This window comes from Anomaloglossus baeobatrachus, chromosome 2, assembly GCF_048569485.1.
Source record: "Anomaloglossus baeobatrachus isolate aAnoBae1 chromosome 2, aAnoBae1.hap1, whole genome shotgun sequence".
NCBI lineage: Eukaryota > Metazoa > Chordata > Amphibia > Anura > Aromobatidae > Anomaloglossus > Anomaloglossus baeobatrachus.
The window spans coordinates 630500946-630516103 of NC_134354.1; the positions used below are offsets into that span (position 1 = coordinate 630500946).

Consider the following 15158-nt stretch of genomic DNA (forward strand, 5'->3'; position numbering starts at 1 on the left):
AAACCTCCTTCAGAGGCTCGAAGGGCGGCTTCTGGAGGGCAACTAGTACCCTGTTCAGATCCCATGGATCTAACGGCCGCTTGTACGGGGGAACGATATGGCAAACCCCCTGTAGGAACGTGCGCACCTTAGAAAGTCGTGCTAGACGCTTCTGAAAAAAGACGGATAGCGCCGAGAATTGTCCTTTCAGGGAGCCGAGCGACAACCCTTTTTCTAACCCAGATTGCAGGAAAGAAAGAAGGGTAGGTAATGCAAATGGCCAGGGAGACACTCCCTGAGCAGAGCACCAGGATAAGAATATCCTCCACGTTCTGTGGTAGATCTTAGCAGACGTGGGCTTCCTAGCCTGTCTCATGGTGGCAACGACCCCTTGGGATAATCCTGAAGACGCTAGGATCCAGGATTCAATGGCCACACAGTCAGGTTCAGGGCCGCAGAATTCCGATGGAAAAACGGCCCCTGGGACAGTAAGTCTGGTCGGTCTGGAAGTGCCCACGGTTGGCCGACCGTGAGATGCCACAGATCCGGATACCACGCCCTCCTTGGCCAGTCTGGGGCGACGAGTATGACGCGGCTGCAGTCGGATCTGATCTTGCGTAGCACTCTGGGCAAGAGTGCCAGAGGTGGAAACACATAAGGGAGCCGGAACTGCGACCAATCTTGCACTAGGGCGTCTGCTGCTAGGGCTCTTTGATCGCGAGACCGTGCCATGAAGGTTGGGACCTTGTTGTTGTGCCGGGACGCCATCAGGTCGACGTCCGGCCTTCCCCATCGGCGGCAGATTTCCTGAAACACGTCCGGGTGAAGGGACCATTCCCCTGCGTCCATGCCCTGGCGACTGAGGAAGTCTGCTTCCCAGTTTTCTACGCCGGGGATGTGAACTGCGGATATGGTGGAGGCCGTGGCTTCCACCCACATCAGAATCCGCCGGACTTCCTGGAAGGCTTGCCGACTGCGAGTCCCCCCTTGGTGATTGATGTATGCCACCGCTGTGGAGTTGTCCGATTGAATTCGGATCTGCTTCCCTTCCAGCCACTGCTGGAAGGCTAGAAGGGCAAGATACACTGCTCTGATTTCCAGAACATTGATCTGAAGGCTGGACTCCTGCTGAGTCCACGTACCCTGAGCCCTGTGGTGAAGAAACACTGCTCCCCACCCTGACAGACTCGCGTCTGTCGTGACCACCGCCCAGGACGGTGGTAGGAAGGATCTTCCCTGTGATAATGAGGTGGACAGGAGCCACCACTGCAGAGAGTCCTTGGCCGTTTGGGAAAGGGAGACTTTCCTGTCCAGGGATGTCGACCTCCCGTCCCATTGGCGGAGAATGTCCCATTGAAGTGGACGCAGATGAAACTGCGCAAACGGAACCGCCTCTATTGCCGTCACCATCTTCCCGAGGAAGTGCATGAGGCGTCTTAAGGAGTGCGACTGACTTTGAAGGAGAGCCTGCACCCCTGTCTGTAGTGACCGCTGCTTGCTCAGCGGAAGCTTCACTATCGCTGATAGAGTATGAAACTCCATGCCAAGATACGTTAATGATTGGGTCGGTGACAGATTTGACTTTGGGAAGTTGATGATCCACCCGAACGCCTGGAGAGTCTCCAGTGCAAAACTCAGGCTGAGTTGGCATGCCTCCTGAGAGGGTGCCTTGACCAGTAGATCGTCCAAGTAAGGGATCACAGAGTGTCCGTGAGAGTGCAAGACTGCTACCACTGCTGCCATGATCTTGGTGAACACCCGGGGGGCTGTCGCCAGACCAAATGGCAGAGCCACGAACTGAAGGTGTTCGTCTCCTATCACGAAGCGCAGAAAGCGTTGGTGCTCCGTAGCAATCGGCACGTGGAGATAAGCATCTTTGATGTCTATTGATGCTAGGAAATCTCCTTGGGACATTGAGGCAATGACTGAGCGGAGGGATTCCATCCGGAACCGCCTGGCGTTCACATGCTTGTTGAGCAGTTTTAGGTCCAGAACAGGACGGAAGGAGCCGTCCTTTTTTGGAACCACAAAGAGATTGGAGTAAAATCCTCGCCCCCGTTCCAGAGGGGGGACAGGGATCACGACTCCTTCTGCTCTTAGAGAGTCCACCGCCTGCAGCAGTGCATCTGCTCGGTTGGGGTGTGGGGAGGTTCTGAAGAACCGAAGTGGAGGCCGAGAACTGAACTCTATTCTGTACCCGCGAGACAAAATGTCTGTTACCCACCGGTCTTTGACCTGTGACAGCCAAATGTCGCAAAAGCGGGAGAGCCTGCCACCGACCGAGGATGCGGAGGGAGGAGGCCGAAAGTCATGAGGTAGCCGCCTTGGAAGCGGTTCCTCCATTTGCTTTCCTGGGGCGTGAGTGAGCCCGCCAGGAATCTGAGCTCCCTTGTCCTTTTTGAGTCCCTTTGGACGAGGAGAATTGGGGCTTGCCCGAGCCTCGAAAGGACCGAAACCTCGACTGCCACTTTTTCTGTTGAGGTTTACTTGCTCTGGGCTGTGGTAAGGAAGAGTCCTTACCCTTGGACTGTTTTATGATTTCAGCCAATGGCTCACCAAACAGTCTGTCTCTAGATAATGGCAAGCTGGTTAAGCATTTTTTTGGAACCAGCATCTGCTTTCCAGTCCTTTAACCATAAGGCTCTGCGCAAAACCACAGAATTGGCGGCCGCCATAGAGGTACGGCTCGTAGATTCTAGGACAGCATTGATAGCATAGGTCGCAAACGCAGACATTTGCGAAGTTAGGGACGCCACCTGTGGCACTGCTGGATGTATGATAGCATCCACCTGTGCTAAACCAGCTGAAATAGCTTGGAGTGCCCACACGGCCGCGAATGCTGGAGCAAACGACGCGCCGATAGCTTCATAGACAGATTTCAACCAAAGGTCCATCTGTCTGTCGTTGGCATCTTTAAGTGAAGCGCCATCCTCTACTGCGACTATAGATCTAGCCGCAAGCTTGGAAATTGGGGGATCCACCTTTGGGCACTGGGTCCAGCGTTTGGCTACTTCAGAGGGAAAAGGATAACGGGTATCCTTAGAACGTTTAGAGAAACGCTTGTCTGGATGAGCGTCGTGCTTCTGGATTGATTCTCTGAAGTCAGAGTGGTCCAAAAAAGCACTTAATTTACGCTTGGGATACAGGAAATGGAACTTCTCCTGCTGTGCAGCTGCCTCCTCTGCTGAAGGAGCTGGGGGAGAAATATCCAACAGTCTATTAATTGCCGATATAAGGTCATTAACCATGGCGTCACCCTCAGGGGCATCCAGATTGAGAGGGGCCTCAGGATTAGAATCCTGATCACCTTCTTCAGTCTCATCACAGAGAGATTCTTCTCGCTGAGACCCTGAGCAGTGTGATGACGTGGAGGGTCTTTCCCAGCGAGCTCGCTTAGGCTGCCTGGGACTGTCATCTGAGTCAGAGACTTCAGCTTGTGATGCTTGAGACCCCCTTGAAGTACGGATTAGTTCCAACTGAGGGGGACCAGAGAGCATAGCCACAGCAGTGTCCATGGTCTGAGGAACTGGCCTGGCCTGCAAGGTCTCCAGGATTTTTGTCATAGCCTCAGACATTTTATCAGCAAACACTGCAAAGTCTGTCCCCGTCACCGGGGCAGGGTTCACAGGCGTCGCTGCCTGGGCTACCACCACAATAGGCTCTGGCTGACGAAGTGCCACTGGGACTGAACATTGCACACAATGTGAATCATTGGAGCCTGCCGGTAGATCAGCCCCACATGCAGTACAAACAGTGCACACAGCCCGTGCCTTGGCAGCCTTGCGTTTTGCGGATGACATGTTGCTGCCTCCTCAGAGCAGTACAGGGTGTCCAGCCAAGAAGCGACCTACAGTGCAACTATATATATATATATATATGGTACCAAGACAAAAGTACACTATATATCACTGAGGCACTAGTGGGGCCAGCACTACTGTGCAGCTTACCGCCCGCTTAGGAGCGGTGTGTGGTCGCCAGAAATCCCTCTAGTCTGGGTCTCCCAGAGCCTGCTGCCTTTCCCCAGCCAGAACGCATGTATAATGGCTGCCGGCGTCCTTGTGGAGAGGGGGGGCGGGCCCTGGGCGTACACCGACGAAGAGCGGGAAGTCTGCTTCCCCTTGTGCCTAGTGAGAGGGCTGGAGCATGTAAATAAAGCTCCAGCCCTCGGCGCTGCCTATTGAGCAGCGTCTCTCCCCTACCCTCATTGACAGGGTGGGGGCGGGAACGAAGCGGCGCTAGGCCGCAGAAGCCGGGGGCTAAAGTTAGAAGCGCCGCCGCCGTAAAAGCGCGGTCGGCGCAAAGCCCCCGGCGCACCATAAGTCGCAGCTGCGCCGCCGCTCCAGGAGCGGTCGGCGCAGTAGTTCCCAATACACAACGTCACTCAGCAAAGCTGCAGTGACCTAACCCCCAGCGTACAGCGCCACTGTCCCCGGCGCACTACAACGCTCAGCAGGCCCTGAGAGTGTCCGTGCCTGCCGGGGACACAGAGTACCTGAAAGTTGCAGGGCCTTGTCCCTGAACGGCACTCCCGCTCCAAATCCAACAGGTTCTATGGGTCTGTGGATGGAGCCCGGCCCCAGGGCTTGGGGGCCGGCAAGATCCCACTTCCACAGAGCCCTAAGGGGATGTGGAAGGAAAACAGCATGTGGGCTCCAGCCTCCGTACCAGCAATAGGTACCTCAACCTTACAAGCACCAACCGCGGGTGAGAAGGGAGCATGCTGGGGGCCCCATATGGGCCCTCTTTTCTTCCATCCGATAGAGCCAGCAGCTACTGCTGACTACAAACAGTGGAGCTATGCGTGGATGTCTGACCTCCTTCGCACAAAGCAGAAAACTGGTGAGCCAGTGATCCCACTGGGGGTGTATAGCCAGAAGGGGAGGGGCCTTACACTTTTTAGTGTAATTGCTTTGTGTGGCCTCCGGAGGCAGTGCTATACACCCAATCGTCTGGGTCTCCCAATAGAGCGCCGAAGAAAATACTGCTTATGCACAAACCACACACTGGTCCGCAGGTAATGTCTGGTATTGCAGCTAAATTCTACTGAATGAAAAGGGATAAAGCGTAATACGACACACAATGTGTATAGGTGTATGATATTTGTGGGAAAAGTAGCCAATCCCATATAACCCCCAACTGTGCAAAAGCAACCAAACAGAAGCAAAGGTTTGCAGACAGACTCCAGCTTTGTTCTTATACATACCCTCAAAACTCTCTGTTTTTTCTGCTTTGCGACTACTGTTAAGATCTTGAAGGTTTTCTGCATCCTTTTCTGCTCTCTCCAGAGTAGAGATATTCCGACTTGTGGCCTCATAACTTTTCTCACCATCTCTCTCCTTTGTGTCACCACGTTTCTGTTCTAAAAGTGAGGGCACATCAAGAAGTCGGACTCTCTCTTTTTCTGCATTGTCAGGGTTTAATTTCTCTCTGTCTCTTTCAAAGTCTCTCCTCCGGTCCCTCTCTCGCAGTCGCTCTCGATCTCTATTTCTTGGCCATTCTTTATCAGTGTCTCTGTCCCAATCTCTTTGCCTCATATCCCGTCTCTCGCGATCTCTTTCCTTTTCTCGATCTCTCTCCCGGTCATGTTCATATCTCTCTTTTTCAGGTGCTCTCTCTCGGCTGTCAAATGACCCAGACCTGGAATGAACTTGCCGATCAGACTCGGGTGAACTTCTTCTTGAACTGTGACTTCTGGAGTCCCTACAATCTGTAGAGAAGGAAAATTTGTAAAGAAATTATTGGAAGATTAGTACAGATTTTCATCCAGCCCTAGATTTCAGCGCTAATGAGTGGCGGCGTCCAATTAAAACTTCCGGAAACTCAAACACATTTTCCATTTAGAACCATAGATCTCATTTCTTTTTTACAAAGAAGGGAATTTTGTTACTTACCGTAAATTCCTTTTCTTCTAGCTCTTATTGGGAGACCCAGACGATTGGGGTATAGCTACTGCCCTCCGGAGGCCACACAAAGCACTACACTAAAAAGTGCAAGGCCCCTCCCCTTCTGGCTATACCCCCCCGTGGTATCACGGGTACTCCAGTTTTAGTGCCAAAGCAAGAAGGAGGAAGCCAATAACTGGTTTAAACAAATTAACTCCGAGAAACATCGGAGAACTGAAAAAACCGTTCAACATGAACAACATGTGTACCCGCAAACAACAAAAAAATCCCGAAGGACAACAGGGCGGGTGCTGGGTCTCCCAATAAGAGCTAGAAGAAAAGGAATTTACGGTAAGTAACAAAATTCCCTTCTTCTTCAGCGCTCTATTGGGAGACCCAGACGATTGGGACGTCCAAAAGCTGTCCCTGGGTGGGTAAAGAAATACCTCATGTTAGAGCTGCAAAAAAACAGCCCTCCCCTACGGGGATGTCACTGCCGCCTGCAGGACTCTTCTACCTAAGCTGGCATCCGCCGAAGCATAGGTATGCACCTGATAATGCTTGGTGAAAGTGTGCAGACTGGACCAGGTTGCTGCCTGGCACACCTGTTGAGCCGAAGCCTGGTGACGTAATGCCCAGGACGCACCCACGGCTCTGGTTGAGTGGGCTTTTAGCCCTGAAGGAACCGGAAGCCCCGCAGAGCGGTAGGCCTCTAGAATTGGTTCTTTGATCCATCGAGCCAGGGTGGCTTTAGAAGCCTGCAATCCCTTGCGCGGACCAGCGACAAGGACAAAAAGTGCATCGGAACGGCGTATGGGCGCCGTTCGGGAGATGTAGATTCTGAGTGCTCTCACCAGATCTAGCAAACGTAAGTCCTTTTCATACCGGTGAACCGGATGAGGGTAAAAGGAAGGCAAGGATATATCCTGATTAAGATGAAACGAGGATACGACCTTAGGGAGAAACTCCGGAATGGGGCGCAGCACTACCTTGTCCTGGTGGAACACCAGGAAAGGAGCCTTGGATGACAAAGCTGCCAGCTCAGACACTCGCCGAAGCGATGTGATCGCGACAAGAAACGCCACTTTCTGTGACAGTCGAGAAAAGGAAACGTCCTTTAGAGGCTCGAAGGGCGGCTTTTGCAGAGCAACAAGTACTCTGTTCAGATCCCATGGATCTAACGGCCGCTTGTACGGGGGCACAATATGACAGACCCCCTGTAGGAACGTGCGCACCTTAGGAAGACGTGCTAGACGCTTCTGAAAAAACACAGACAGTGCCGAGACTTGCCCTTTAAGGGAACTGAGCGACAAGCCCTTTTCCAACCCCGATTGCAGGAAGGAAAGAAAGGTGGGCAATGCAAATGGCCAAGGGGATACTCTCTGTGCAGAGCACCAAGATAAGAAAATCTTCCACGTCCTGTGGTAGATCTTAGCAGACGTTGACTTCCTAGCCTGTCTCATTGTGGCTACGACTCCTTGAGATAATCCTGCAGACGCTAGGATCCAGGACTCAATGGCCACACAGTCAGGTTCAGGGCCGCAGAATTCTGATGGAAAAACGGCCCTTGGGACAGTAAGTCTGGTCGGTCTGGCAGTGACCACGGTCGACCGACCGTGAGATGCCACAGATCCAGATACCACGATCTCCTCGGCCAGTCTGGGGCGACGAGTATGACGCGGCTGCAATCGGATCTGATCTTGCGTAACACTCTGGGCAAGAGTGCCAGAGGTGGGAAGACGTATGGGAGCCGGAACTACGACCAATCTTGAACTAATGCGTCTGCCGCCAGAGCTCTTTGATCGCGCGACCTCGCCATGAATGCCGGGACCTTGTTGTTGTGCCGGGACGCCATTAGGTCGACGTCCGGCACTCCCCATCGGCGACAGATTTCCTGAAACACGTCCGGGTGAAGGGACCATTCCCCTGCGTCCATGCCCTGGCGACTGAGGAAGTCTGCTTCCCAGTTTTCTACGCCGGGGATGTGAACTGCGGATATGGTGGAGGCCGTGGCTTCCACCCACATCAGAATCCGCCGGACTTCCTGGAAGGCTTGCCGACTGCGTGTCCCCCCTTGGTGGTTGATGTATGCCACCGCTGTGGAGTTGTCCGACTGAATTCGGATCTGCCTTCCTTCCAGCCACTGCTGGAAGGCTAGTAGGGCAAGATACACTGCTCTGATTTCCAGAACATTGATCTGAAGGGTGGACTCCTGCGGAGTCCACGTCCCCTGAGCCCTGTGGTGGAGAAACACTGCTCCCCACCCTGACAGACTCGCATCTGTCGTGACCACTGCCCAGGATGGGGGCAGGAAGGATCTTCCCTGAGACAATGAGGTGGGAAGTAGCCACCATTGTAGAGAGTCCTTGGCCGTCTGGGAAAGAGAGACTTTCCTGTCCAGGGACGTTGACTTCCCGTCCCATTGGCGGAGAATGTCCCATTGAAGTGGGCGCAGATGAAACTGCGCAAAGGGAACTGCTTCCATGGCTGCCACCATCTTCCCGAGGAAGTGCATGAGGCGCCGTAAGGGGTGCGACTGGCCCTGAAGGAGGGATTGCACCCCTGTCTGTAGTGACCGCTGCTTGTTCAGCGGAAGCTTCACTCTCGCTGCTCGAGTATGGAACTCCATGCCAAGATACGTTAGTGACTGTGTCGGAGACAGATTCGACTTTGGAAAGTTGATGATCCATCCAAACGTCTGTAGAGTCTCCAGTGTAGCATGTAGACTGAGTTGGCATGCCTCTTGAGAGGGTGCCTTGACAAGTAGATCGTCTAGGTAAGGGATCACCGAGTGTCCCTGAGAGTGCAAGACTGCTACCACTGCCGCCATGACCTTGGTGAAAACCCGTGGGGCTGTCGCCAGACCGAATGGCAGAGCTACGAACTGAAGATGTTCGTTTCCTATCACAAAACGTAGAAAACGTTGATGTTCTGTAGCAATTGGCACGTGGAGATAAGCATCTTTGATGTCTATTGAGGCAAGGAAGTCTCCTTGAGACATTGAGGCCACGACAGAGCGGAGGGTTTCCATCCGGAACCGCCTGGCGTGCACATGTTTGTTGAGCAGCTTTAGATCCAGAACAGGACGGAACGAGCCGTCCTTTTTTGGAACCACAAAGAGATTGGAGTAAAACCCTCGCCCTTGTTCCTGAGGCGGTACAGGAACCACTACTCCTTCCGCTCTTAGGGAGTCCACCGCCTGCAGCAGGGCATCTGCTCGGTCTGGATGTGGGGAGGTTCTGAAGAACCGAGCTGGAGGACGAGAACTGAACTCGATTCTGTACCCGCGCGACAAAATGTCTGTCACCCACCGGTCTTTGACCTGTGACATCCAAATGACGGAAAAGCGGGAGAGCCTGCCCCCGACCGGAGATGCGGAGGGGGGGAGCTGGAAGTCATGAGGTGGCCGCTTTGGAAGCGGTTCCTCCATTTGCTTTCTTGGGGCGCGCGTGAGCCCGCCAGGAATCTGAGCTTCTTTGCGTCCTCTGAGTCCCTTTGGACGAGGAGAATTGTGTCTTGCCCGAACCTCGAAAGGACTGAAACCTCTGCTGCCACTTTTTCTGCTGAGGTTTGCTTGTTCTGGGCTGGGGTAAAGAAGAGTCTTTACCCTTGGACTGTTTAATGATGTCAGCCAATGGTTCGCCAAACAGTCTATCTCTAGATAAAGGCAGGCTGGTTAAACATTTTTTGGAACCAGCATCTGCTTTCCAGTCCTTTAACCACAAGGCTCTGCGCAAAACTACCGAATTGGCGGACGCCATTGAAGTGCGGCTGGTAGATTCTAGGACCGCATTGATAGCGTAAGACGCGAACGCGGACATCTGCGAGGTAAGGGACGCCACTTGCGGCACCGCTGGATGTAAGATAGCATCCACTTTTGCTAAACCAGCTGAAATAGCTTGGAGTGCCCATACGGCTGCGAATGCTGGAGCAAACGACGCGCCGATAGCTTCATAGACAGATTTTAACCAAAGGTCCATCTGTCTGTCATTGGCATCCTTAAGTGAAGCGCCATCCTCCACTGCAACTATGGATCTAGCTGCAAGTTTGGAAATCGGGGGGTCAACTTTTGGACACTGGGTCCAGCGCTTGACCACATCAGGGGGAAAAGGAAAACGTGTATCCTTAGAACGTTTAGAGAAACGCCTTTCTGGATGAGCGTCGTGTTTCTGGATTGACTCTCTGAAGTCAGAGTGATCCAAGAAAGCACTTAATTTACGCTTGGGATAGAGGAAACGAAACTTCTCCTGCCCTGCAGCTGCCTCCTCTGCTGAAGGGGCTGGGGGAGAAATATCTAACAGTCTATTGATGGCTGAGATAAGATCGTTTACCATGGCGTCCCCATCCGGGGTATCCAGATTGAGAGGGGTTCCAGGATAAGACTCCTGATCACTCTCATCAGACGCATCACAGGGAGACTGATTGCGCTGAGACCCTGAGCAGTGTGATGACGTTGAGGGTCTTTCCCAGCGAGCTCGCTTAGGGTGGCTGGGGCTATCATCTGAGTCATAATACTCAGCCTGTGAAGCCGGGGACCCCCTTGCAGTCTGGATTAAATCCAACTGAGGGGGATTAGAGGACAGAGACCTCGCCGTGTCCATAGACTGAGCCCCAGGCATGGATTGCAAAGTTTCAAGGATTTTTGCCATAGTCACAGACATACTACCCGCAAAAACTGCAAAGTCTGTCCCTGACACCGGGGCAGGACTTACAGGCGTCTCAGCCTGGGTCACTATCTCTCCTGACTCCGGCTGGCGAAGCAGCACCGGATCTGAGCATTGCACACAATGGGGGTCCTTGGAGCCTGCTGGTAGAGCAGCCCCACATGCAGCACACGCAGTGTACACAGCCCTAGCCTTGGCAGCCTTGCGTTTTGCGGATGACATGTTGCTGCCTCCTCAGAGTGATCTGGGTATACAGCCAGGAAGCGACCTCACAGTGCAAGCAATAAGGAAATATATATATGTCCAGTGACACAGTACACTAATACACACTGAGGCACTAGAGGGGCCAGCTGAAAAGCCGCTTACCGCCCGCTTAAGAGCGGGTGTGTGATCTCCAAAGCCCCCTAGTCCAGGTCTCCCAGAGCCTTGCGTCCTTCCTCCAGCCAGACATGCATGTAATGGCTGCCGGCGTCCTGAGAGAGGAGGGGGGGCGGGCCCTGGGCGTTCCTGGCTAAGAGCGGGAAGCCTGCTTCCCTCTGTGCCTAGTGAGAGGGCTGGAGCATGTAAATCAGGCTCCAGCCCTCGTCGCTGCCGTGAAACAGCGTCTCTCCCCTACCCTGATTGACAGGGTGGGGGCGGGAACGAATCGGAGCTGCCGGCGTCCTAGGCCGCAAAAGCCGGGGACTAGATTTATAAACGCCACCGCCGTAAAAGCGCGGTCGGCGTGTCCCCGGCGAACTAAAAGTCACAGCAGCGCCGCCGGTCCAGCGGGGGTCGGCGCTGCGTTCCCACACACAGAAAAAAGTCCCCCAGTTAAACTGTAGGAACACTAGCTCTAGCGTTACGGTCCCCGGCGCACTACAACACCCAGCCAGCCCGGAGTGTGTCTGTGCCTGCCGGGGACACAGAGTACCTGTATGATGCAGGGCCATGTCCCTGATGGTACTCCTGCTCGGCATCCACCAGGTTCTATGGGTCTGTGGATGGAGCCCGGCGTCAGAGCTTTGAGGCCGGCAGGATCCCACTTCCACAGAGCCCTACAAGGGGATGTGGAAGGAAAACAGCATGTGGGGCTCCAGCCTCTGTACCAGCAATAGGTACCTCAACCTTACAACACCATCAACGGGTGAGAAGGGAGCATGCTGGGGGCCCTATATGGGCCCTCTTTTCTTCCATCCGAAATAGTCAGCAGCTACTGCTGACTAAAATCTGTGGAGCTATGCGTGGATGTCTGACCTCCTTCGCACAAAGCTTGAAAACTGGAGTACCCGTGATACCACGGGGGGGTAAAGCCAGAAGGGGAGGGGCCTTGCACTTTTTAGTGTAGTGCTTTGTGTGGCCTCCGGAGGGCAGTAGCTATACCCCAATCGTCTGGGTCTCCCAATAGAGCGCTGAAGAAAAGGAACATGTAGCTGAAAAATTTCCAAGAGTATGAACAATAAGGATGCGGGAATTGCATTGGTAGCACATACTATAGACTACAGACACAAAGTACATTAGAGATTGTCTCTTTACTGTGTGGACCACATTCCCAGATTTACCTAAAGACAAAGACAACCAAATAAAATCAGTCAGAATTCTAAATTATTTCTACCACCTAGCCATTTCTGCACAAAGCTGGAGAGAAATAAAAAAAAAACAACACTATAAAATGTGCAAAGCGCTCCCTAGTGGCCTAGTGAGTAACTACACACCTGTATGCCGTGTTGAGATGTGTGGCTGCATGCCGACTGGGTGTCCTGTATGTGGAATGCACAAATTAGAGCTTACAGATGAAGAATGGACATATGCAATACTTAACTGGTATAGTCTAACAAGCAATATGATTTATAAGTGGCCATCATCTTCAATCAATACAAAAAAAAACCAAAAAAAACAAAAAACCCCATAACTCCGATTTGCTTTTTCACATTTGCTAACAAATTTCAGCCAATTGTGGCTCACAATCACCTACATTAAAGAGGTTTTCCACTATTCGGACAGCTTCTTCTTAATTACAAAATTTTCCAGTATAAAATAAAAACAGGCTATACTCGCCTTTGGTGCCAGAACCGTTCCAGCGATGCCGGGGCTCCCATGAGGTCATGCTACGTGAGCCCCGCAGCCGATCATTGGCTACTTCACGGTCACATAATTGTACTTCAGACATAACCGGAGGAAGTCAGAGCGTAGCAACTGCCCTCACTTTTTCCGTTTGTCAGTTACATCTGATGGATGTGGGAACTGGCCACTGATTGGCTGGAGCGCTCATGTAACATAACGACTCCCAGGACACCCAATGCCGTCACTGCTGGAATGGCACCAATTGAGAGTGTAGGCGGTTTTTATTTTATACTAGAAGGTGGCCCGATTCTACGCATCGGGTATTCTAGAATTTACGTATTGTGTAGTTCATGTATGATTTTTGTTATATATATATATATATATATATATATATATATATATATATATATATATATATATATGAGATGTTGTTGTGTGTAGTTACCAAGTGTTTGTGTAGGCGCTGTACATGTTCTGGGTGTTGTCTGGGTGTGGCGGGGGGTGAGAGCGGTGTTGTATGTGTGTTGCGTGTGTTGCGTTGTTTGTGGAGCGCTGTGTGTCTGTAGCGTTGTGTGTGTGTGTTGCGCGGTTTGTGTGTGTGTGGTGTGTTTTGGGGGGAGGTATGTTTTGTGCAATGTGTGTGTTGTGCGGTATGTGCGTATATTTGTGTGTGCCGCGGTGTTTGTGTGTTGGGTGTTGTGTGTGTGCAGCGTTGTCTGTGTGTGTGGGTGTCTGTGTAGGGCAGTTGTTTGTGGTTCCCAGTGTGTGTGTGTGTGTGTGTGTGTGTGTGGTGTGTTGTGCAGTGCGCGTGTGTGTGTGTGTGTGTGTGTGTGTGTGTGCATCAGCCTCTCTTCTCTCAGCCTACCTCTCCCAGCCTCCCTCCTCCCAGCCTCCCTCAGCATCAGCCTCCCTCTCCCAGCCTCCCCAAGCATCAGCCTCCACCAGCATCAGCCTCCGCCAGCATCAGCCTCTCTCCTTCCAGCCTCCTCCAGCATCAGCCTCCCTCTCCCAGCCTTCCCCAGGATCAGCCTCTCTCCTCCCAGCCTCCGTCCTCCCAGCCTTCCCCAGCATCAGCTTTCCCCTCCCAGCCTCCCTCAGCATCAGCCTTCCCCAGCATCAGCCTCTCTCCTCCCAGCCTCAGCCTCTCTCCTTCCAGCCTCCCCCAGCATCAGCCTCTCTCCTTCCAGCTTCCCTCAGCATCAGCCTCCCCTTCCCAGCCTTCCCCAGGATCAGCCTCTCTCCTCCCAGCCTCCTTCCTCCCAGCCTCCCCCTCCCAGCCTCCCTCAGCATCAGCCTTCCGCTCCCAGTCTCCCCCAGCATCAGCCTCCCCATGCATCAGCCTCCACCAGCATCAGCCTCTCTCCTTCCAGCCTCCCCCAGCATCAGCCTCCCCTTCCCAGCCTTCCCCAGGATCAGCCTCTCTCCTCCCAGCCTCCTTCCTCCCAGCCTCCCCCTCCCAGCCTCCCTCAGCATCAGCCTTCCGCTCCCAGTCTCCCCCAGCATCAGCCTCCCCAAGCATCAGCCTCCACCAGCATCAGCCTCTCTCCTTCCAGCCTCCCCCAGCATCAGCCTCTCTCCTTCCAGCCTCCCTCAGCATCAGCCTCCCGTTCCCAGCCTTCCCCAGGATCAGCCTCTCTCCTCCCAGCCTCCTTCCTCCCAGCCTCCCTCAGCATTAGCCTTCCCCTCCCAGTCTCCCCCAGCATCAGCCTCCCCAAGCATCAGCCTCCACCAGCATTAGCCTCCACCAGCATTAGCCTCCACCAGCATTAGCCTCCACCAGCATTAGCCTCCACCAGCATTAGCCTCCACCAGCATTAGCCTCCACCAGCATTAGCCTCCACCAGCATTAGCCTCCACCAGCATTAGCCTCTCTCCTTCCAGCCTCCCCCAGCATCAGCCTCCCCAAGCATCAGCCTCCACCAGCATCAGCCTCCCTCGTCCCAGCCTCCCCGTCCCAGCCTCCCCCAGCATCAGCCTCTCTCCTCCCAGCCTTCCCCATGATCAGCCTCTCTGCTCCCAGCCTCCTCCAGCACGCCGTGCTCCTCTGCCGACACTCACACACCCGATCGCATCCACTCACACACACCCGATCGCATCCACTCACACACACCCGATCGCATCCACTCACACACACCCGATCGCATCCACTCACACACACCCGATCGCATCCACTCACACACACCCGATCGCATCCACTCACACACACAGACACTGACGATATCGCACATACGCGCTTATACTCACAACATCCGGAGGTATCACATGCTTCTGGCCATGTGATCCTCCCGCAGGTCCTGGAAGCTAACAGCACAGTACCGCCGCCGAGAAGCAAGCGATATCCCAGGATGTTGTGAGTATGTGGATGCGATGTGATGTGTGTGTGTGAGTGAGTGTGATCTGATTTGTGTGTGTGTATGTGTGTGCTGTTATGTGTGTGCTGTTATGTGTGTGCTGTTATGTGTGTGCTGTTATGTGTGTGCTGTTATGTGTGTGCTGTTATGTGTGTGCTGTTATGTGTGTGCTGTTATGTGTGTGCTGTTATGTGTGTGCTGTTATGTGTGTGCTGTTATGTGTGTGCTGTTATGTGTGT

At 53.4% G+C, this 15158-nt stretch overlaps 1 protein-coding gene across 3 annotated transcripts in view; it reads right to left on the minus strand.

Annotated features, from left to right (window-relative positions):
* The window catches only part of ZC3H13 (zinc finger CCCH-type containing 13), a 258743-nt gene that overhangs the window by 79136 nt on the left and 164449 nt on the right, over window positions 1-15158 (minus strand). For 2 of the 3 annotated variants that reach the window (XM_075336884.1, XM_075336882.1), the window contains 2 exons: window positions 12220-12264; window positions 5183-5686 (listed from right to left, as the gene is read on the minus strand). In XM_075336884.1, coding sequence (XP_075192999.1) covers window positions 5183-5686; window positions 12220-12264 — 549 coding nt within the window. The remainder of the gene's footprint in view (window positions 1-5182; window positions 5687-12219; window positions 12265-15158) is intronic. The other variant, XM_075336883.1, reaches the window with a different exon arrangement.